This window comes from Sarcophilus harrisii, chromosome 5 (assembly GCF_902635505.1).
Source record: "Sarcophilus harrisii chromosome 5, mSarHar1.11, whole genome shotgun sequence".
NCBI lineage: Eukaryota > Metazoa > Chordata > Mammalia > Dasyuromorphia > Dasyuridae > Sarcophilus > Sarcophilus harrisii.
The window spans coordinates 263,423,883-263,431,473 of NC_045430.1; the positions used below are offsets into that span (position 1 = coordinate 263,423,883).

A 7,591-nucleotide genomic window follows, 5' to 3' on the forward strand; every position below is an offset into this window, starting at 1 on the left:
CATCCCAAATCTTAAACGCACAATAATAGATGATCCAGGCAAGGTTTATCAGTCAGTCATCAACCATTCCCAAAGTCCCTCATATCAGTCCAAAGTACACTAGATGCAGGGTCTAGTCCATGGTCTCATTTAAAACTGCTGCTTCAGGCTGTGAAGTGATAGGAGGCTCTCATTCCATGGAGAAAGTGGGTATGTCATGCTGACAATCAAAGCTGATCCAGGTTCCAGAAGCAAGCCAATATCTGTAATTTGACCAAAATCTAGAACATAAACACAAATCTAACAAATAAAGATTAGATCAGTCTCGGATAGAAAGGCTCAGTTCACCAGACTGCTACAAAATATGAGGAGGCCACAGCTTCCTTATGTGAAGAGATGAGTTTGCTTTACAGGCCAGACAAACGGGTGCAGTCCCAAGTTGAAACATCAGTGAGGTCTCACAGACCCCTGTTAATTGTCCTCTTATCATGTAAAAACCTTAAAGAAACAAAATACAAATGTCCAGTAACAGATGACCAGGCGAAATACTTAGTTGCCCAAGAATTCAGAATTCAACGATTACATATAATCAGACTAAAAATAGCAAGGCATGACATAATTGAATTGCATTAACAATTCCTATTGACCATTGCTCGGATCATAGAAATCAGTTACAGAAGTTACAGTTAAAAAATGCAAGAACATAATTATAACATAACATAAGCAGTTAAAACCCAACCTTCAGCACATACAAAGTAAAATAGCTTTAACCCAGTTTTATTTCAATCAATCGTCCCACTACCTGTCAGAGGATGGAGCTTTAAAACTCCCAAATAGCATTAACTAATTAACTATAAACCCAAGAAATTTTATGTCCAATAACAAATTCCATTCATCAAATTTCTGATAACTCCTAAACAAACATTTACCCTAACCTTATAGTAATAACAGAAAGAAATTTTGTCTCGGCATGTTCATAACTTGGATCAATTATCATCTCTAAGTAGATGTTACATGAGTGAACATTATACATACAAATCATTTTGCTTTTAAAATACCCAATCCATAGGAAAAATATCCCAGATTGTATATTGTCCATAACAGAAACATTTCCAAAAGGACAAAGAAAAAAACTGTTATGTTCAGAGGTCCTTTAAATAACCTCAGGATGGCCCAATACAATCAATTCAAACTTATACAGAATACCCAATTCCACATAAAAGAATTCAAGAAGTTTCTTAAAAATAGCAATGAAACTTTTAGAATTAATCCTATCAAAGTATGGATCGCATTTATGACCATATTACTCAACCGAGAAAACATTTACGTATCAAGAAATAAATATTCAATCAATTAACTTAAAAGTAAGCATGTCCTTAAAAAATCACAGTTTGCTGCACTGGCCATAATCAGATAAGGAAAAAAAAAAAAAAAAAACAGCAGGAACACACTTAGAGGGGTAAGGGGAGGAGAGGATTCCATGTGGCCACCCTTCCCCCACTCCTGCCCCCTAGGGAAAAAACTTCCCTCAGGTTCCCCACTCAATTTCCTACATGCGAATCCTTTTCAAGATTTTACCCATCAGTTTCCCAACATCAGGTTTCTTCCCAAATCCACCCATTTCCAACTTTCTCTTTCTCCCTAGCTGTATACTTGAACAATCTCCTTAAAAAACTTTCCTACCCAGATGCTCCTTTGCCCAGGTAACAGAAAGTAGTGGGGGTGGGTGGCTCCCTCCCCCACTTCTTCACCTACTCCCAAAAGTCTTTCTTTCACCTTCCTAAAACCATGCAAATCTCTAATTTCCCCTATAAATCTGTCCTTCCTAAATCACCTGCATTCCTCTTTACTTTTTCCTTCAAAAACCTGTAAGAGCCATACTGTAGTGAATAGCCCAAACCTCCACAAAACCCACACATATCCAGCAGAGCTGGATTTAAAGTATAACTTATGTTAACAAATAACTCAATATATTTCAGAAGGTAACAAGCTCCGAACCAGACTAATACAGGGACTAAATACAAATGCTTTTTTTCTTATTCTACCTGAGTGTTGTCTGATAGTAATTAGCATCTCCAGGCAGAGCTTCCATGACCCATCCCAGGCTAAATTGGAATTCTATTGTTCTCTCTTTTTCTTTCTTTCTTTCTTCCTTTGAGGTAAGAAAGTTATCAATATTCAAACAAATTTTAAGATCTTATACTTAGAATAAACAAACCTAGTATGCAAAGAGTATAGCAAAATCATTTCTCACAATTTTTTTTCAAAACCATCCCAAACTTCTTAATCAAATTCCTTTCCTGCTGGAGTTTCAATGAGATAAGGTTTTATTGCCTTTTTCAAGGGAAAAAAAAACTTTCCCATCCATTTAAAACACCCAAATTCCATTTAGTACAACAGATAAAGTTTAAAATCACAAGCAAATTTTCAAACAACCAATTCCCAGATTTCTTAATCATTGTTCTTAAAACTTCATAAAGCTCTTAAATCAGCAAACAGACTAGGGGATTTTTCTCCAGGACCTCCACCCCCGGAGAGAAGTTTGTTTCACCTTGAATTCTTTTTTTCCCTTCCAGAATCCAAAGGGGCTTATATGAACTTACAAGCCCATTTAGTGCTTTTCTCTGCCTTCATAGAGAATGCTTAGATATTCCAGCCAAACTTTTTTCTTTAAATATTAGCACACTGCTCTTCTATGTATATATATTTAACTTTCCAAACTTTCAAATCCCTTTCAATCGATTTTTTTTTATTTATTTCTTTTTTATTTCTTCCCTTCTCTCTCTTTTTCTCACAGGCTGCTGCAGTCAGCCAGAGACAGAGAGAGAAAGAGAAAGAGAAGATCAATAAATTGGGCTCATGATTAAAAATGTAGAAAAAGAACAAATTAAAAATCCCCAATTAAATATCAAATTTGAAATGCTAAAAATAAAAGGGGAGATGAGTAAAATTGACTTGGGCTTTGGGTATAAGAACTCATTTTTTGACAAAAACTGCTGGGAAAATTGGAAACTGGCATGGCAGAAACTAGACATTGACCCATACCTAACACTGTATACCAAGATAAGGTCTAGAAAGGTTCATAATCTAGATAGACATAAAGAGGAATATGAGCAAATTTAGGACAACATAAGACAATTGACCTCTCAGTATCTGTGGAGATGGTAAGAATTTGTGACCAAAGAAGAACTGGAGATCATTAGTGAACACCAAACAGATCATTTTGATTATATGTACAAACAAAACTAATGCAGGCAAGATTAGAAGAGAAGTAATAAACTGGAAAAAAATTTTTACATTGAGGGGTTCTGATAAAGGCCTCATTTCTAAAATAGATAGAGAATTGACTCAAATTTATAAGAATTCAAGCCATTCTCCCATTGATAAATGCCCAAAGTATGGAAACAGACAGTTTTCAGAGGAAGAGATTGAATCCATTTCTAGTCCTATGAAACAATGTTTATGTGGGAATCATCAACCCATTTCAAACTTACCTTGGTATACAGTATTAGGTGTGGGTCAGTGCTTAGTTTCTGCCATACTGATGAGGTCTATATTTGGGGTACCTAAATGAAATTAGGGTTTAGTTGAGGTGGCAGGTTTGGGGTCCAGGAAGTCAAATAGAGCTCCCCTGCAACCCCCTTGGATTCAGCGCAAGGATATAGTGGTAAATGAGGTGTAGTAGTGGAGCAAGTTCCCAATAAAGTCATTTATCAGCCCGAGAGCTAGATTGATAAAAGAGGTTTATTATTGGGTTTGGGAGTAAGGAGATAGGTGAAGGTAGAGATAAGGAGGGCATTGGACAGAAGGTCTAGTGGACAAAGGGTTCTCACATGGCTAGCATGTTTGGGATCTCTACAAAGAGAAGATCCCAACATGTCCATTTTATAATGGGAGATTTAGCTAGAGGGGCTTTTGGATGTAGCCCCAAAGTTGGCTCAGATGTAGCCCTCAAAGTTGGCTATTTTGGATGGGGGCTGGGACAGGTCCAGACCTTCTATTGGAATACAAAGGGACCAGGATTTGTGAGTTAAAGGGTAATTACATTAACTAGGAGGGGGTGGGAATCTAAAAAGGAATCTTTCCATGTCAATACCAGTTTCCCATTTTCCCAGCAGTGAGATAAATATTCTTTAAAAAGTTAGTTCTATACATACTAAATAGGGGCACAAAAATCTCTCTTGCCCTGCAGGAACATGAGAGGGGAATGGGATTCTAAAAGAGAGGGTATTTGTGGGAAGAACTGATGAGGAGCAAAACACTTTGGAGGAGGGCAAAGTGACAGGAGAGAGAGGGAGAGGAAATACAAGAGGCAATAGTAATTGTAAACAAATTTTTGAAGCAAATTTCTCCAGTGCAATATTATTATTCTTTGGAAATGATGAGCAGGATATTCTCAGAAAAAAACAAAACCTGAAAAGTCCTCTATGAACAAAGATCTTTTATTCATTTTATATTAATTTTATTTTTCATTTTATATTAAATAAAGCAAAATGGAAAGTTTACTGCAATCCAAAGGGAATATTATTAGAAAATGTTGAAATCTATGGACATTGTAGTGATGAATTCTAAGAAGAAATGAAACATAAGACAACAGAACCAGATTGCTCAGGTATGCTTTTAAATAGTTGAGAAAAGTTTAACATTGTCGAAAATAACTGAACATAGCAAAGAAGAATACAAAACAGTGGGGACTGAACCCCTCAGATTTCAGGGTGGAAAGTCTAGTTTCCAGTTAGTAAGCAGGGAGCCTCTTGTTGATCATAAAGGGGGTGATAGATATTCTCTTTCAAGGAAGGCTAGAAATAGAGTGAACACAGCCAGAGAGGAGTTGAGAACTCCCTGGAGAAATGTTCATTGAGAGGAATAGCAGCAAGCACACAGATGAGAGTCCACTGGACAGAGAGTCATGGGGCCAGGATTTATTCCTGGAAGTGGGGGGCCAGGACAAAAGATGGGCTTGACAGAGACTGTGAAGGGGATAGAATGGAATTTATAAATAAGAGAACTCCGGAGAACATTGTAAAAGGCCAGAGTGCCTGAGGAATATTCCAAGTACACCCCAACCCGAGGTAGAGGGCCTTTCATTCGATGGTTCAGTGGCCCAGGACAGGTCTGTAAATAGTAACCTCCTTCCTTCTTGACACAGTGAAGCAAGAAAACAAAGCTACACTTCATGTTCCTGGCCCTTTTCCTCCTCAAGAAGGGAGTGTAGATCCCCAGCAGCCACTGAGGTACTTGAGTCACATCCACCTCCCAGTACTTCCTGCCTGAGCTGAAGGCTTCCCTAGCAATCACAGGATGGCAAGAGTCCTCAGTGTTCACCTGCCAGTCCTCTTCAGCCTTGGCACTCTTGAGATCCCAAGAAACAGAAACATAGGAATCAGTTGATCTAGGATCCAAAGTGAGGTCCACTCTGAATCTGTTGAGCATCTCAATCAGGCCAGGGATGGGATGTTCTCTCAGTTCTGGGGTGACAGCCTTGGCCCTTTGGGCCAACACAGCCTTGCTCCTCCCCAGCAGCTGCTTGGCATCCGGCAGCAGATCCAGATCGGCTTGGTGGCTTGTTTCCTGCAGCTCTTGCATGAGGTCCTGCAGGCTTTGCATGTGCTGGGATAGTCTGTCCTGGCTGGCCTTCTGTTTTTGTCTTATCCTTTCAAGACATAAGTTCTCTTCTTCCATCAGCAAGTGGTGCATATTGTGGAATTCTCCCGTGAATATCAAGGACCAGTGAACAGCAAGTCTCTCCTCCTGAGCAAGAAGTTTTTCATCTTCCTCCAGATGTTTCCCCAAACAACTCTGAATGTGCTCGAGCTCCTTCTTGTATTTGTGAGCAGCCTCTTGTACGGGAGAGATCTTGTGAGACTTATGCTCTGGGGTTTCACAACATGTCACACACAGTGCTGTCTGATCCTCCTCACAGAATAGCTTGAAGAGTTTCTTGTGAGTGACACACTGACTCTGTCCTTCAGTGCTCTGCAAAATCTTGGAGCTGAGCTCTTTGCCCAGCTCAGTCAACTCTGCTAGGCACCTGTTCACTAACGGGATCTCCCTGTCCTGGTAATCTTGCCTACATTCAGGGCAGGATAAAGCTGGGGCTCCAACTCTCCAGCTGGAGGAGAGACAAGCTCGACAAAAACTGTGCCCGCACCTGATGGTGACAGGCTCACAAAAGTAGCCCCTGCAGATGCTACAGGTGATCTCACTCTGCAGTTCCTTCAGAAATTTCACAATAGCAGCCATTCTCTATTTCCAATTGCTTCTAGTCTGCAGCAACCAGAGGAAGACACTTCTTTTCCAATGAAGGTAGTACTTCTGAGCACAAGGATGCTCTGCTTTTATAGGAGGTAGCCCCACCCCTTTAGGCCTTCCCATGAAGGTGTTAATTCCTGCAGAGCAACTTGTTAACTCTTCTTGGTGGGGGCAGCCTTGAGGGCCCTGAGTTCCCACCTCTGGCTGTCTCCTTTGAATGGACATGTTGCACCAAAGGGATTGGCCTGCTATGTCCTTAAGAAGGAATGTTATAGAGCAACAACAAGATTATGTAATGATCAACTCTGATGGTTTGAATTCTTTTAGATATGAGTCCTTTATCAGAACCCTTAAATGTAAAAATGGTTTTTTCCAGTTTATTCCTTCCCTTCTAATATTGTCTTCCTTTGTTTTGTTCAAACTTTTTTTAACTTAATATAATCAAAATTATCTATTTGGTGTTCACTCAGGATCTCCAGTTCTTCTTTGGTCACAAACTCTTTTTTTGCTTCACAGACCTGAGAGGTAAACTATTCTATGTTGTTCTAATTTACTTATATCACTCTTTATGTTTAGATCATGAACCCTTTTCTTTTTTTAAGGAGGAAGGAAATTACTATTTACAGACATATCCTAGGCCATTTAACCATGGAATAAAAGGTCTCCACCTCGGGTTGGGGTGTACTTGGAATATTCTCCTGGCATTCTGGCCTTTTACAATGTTCTCCAAGTTTTCTTATTTATACATTCCACTCTATTCCTTTCACAGCTCCTGTCAAGCCTATGTTTTCCCCTAGCCCCCCACTTCCAGGAATGTCTCAATGAACATTTCTCCAGGAAGGAGTTCTCAACCCACCACCAGGCTCCCTGGCTGTGTTCACTCCATTTCCAACCTTCCCTAAAAAAGAATAAGTATCAACTTCTTCATGATGAAGGAGCGACTCCCTGGTCACTAACAGGAGACTAAATTTCTACCCAGCAAGCTGAAAGGGATTACTCCCAGTATTCTGTACTCTTATTTTCCATGGATCTGCCTCTTTATAAGTTTTACAATCAATTAATTCTGTTTCAGTAATTAAAGTAAACCTCACTTAAGGGGTATGATTTTCATTTCTTTATATTTTGTTTTGTTCCTAGAATCTATCACAGATCTTTGAGGTACATAGATTTTACTTTTTACTGTCCTATTCCCCTTGAATTACTTTCTTTTTTCCCTTTTATTATAAAGGTGAAATAAATGCTAACATTTGCTGTGGTTATGTGTAATTTTGGTTTTGTTCATTCATTTCCTTTGTGTCCAACTCTATTTCTCTATTTGGGGTCTTCTTGGTAAAGAGAATGTAATGCTTTGCCATTTCCT

General features: G+C 39.2%; 1 protein-coding gene across 1 annotated transcript; it reads right to left on the reverse strand.

Annotated features, from left to right (window-relative positions):
* Positions 1-4,833: 4,833 nt before the first annotated feature.
* On the reverse strand, positions 4,834-6,222 carry LOC100932463 (tripartite motif-containing protein 43-like). Its single transcript, XM_003772045.1, has one exon. The coding sequence runs from the start codon at positions 6,220-6,222 to the stop codon at positions 4,834-4,836; it is 1,389 nt and encodes a 462-aa protein (XP_003772093.1).
* Between the last annotated feature and the right edge of the window lie 1,369 nt (positions 6,223-7,591).

Excerpts from the sequence above, each read along its gene's own strand:
- LOC100932463 (XM_003772045.1), bottom strand. The coding sequence starts at position 6,222 with ATGGCTGCTATTGTGAAATTTCTGAAGGAACTGCAGAGTGAGATCACC.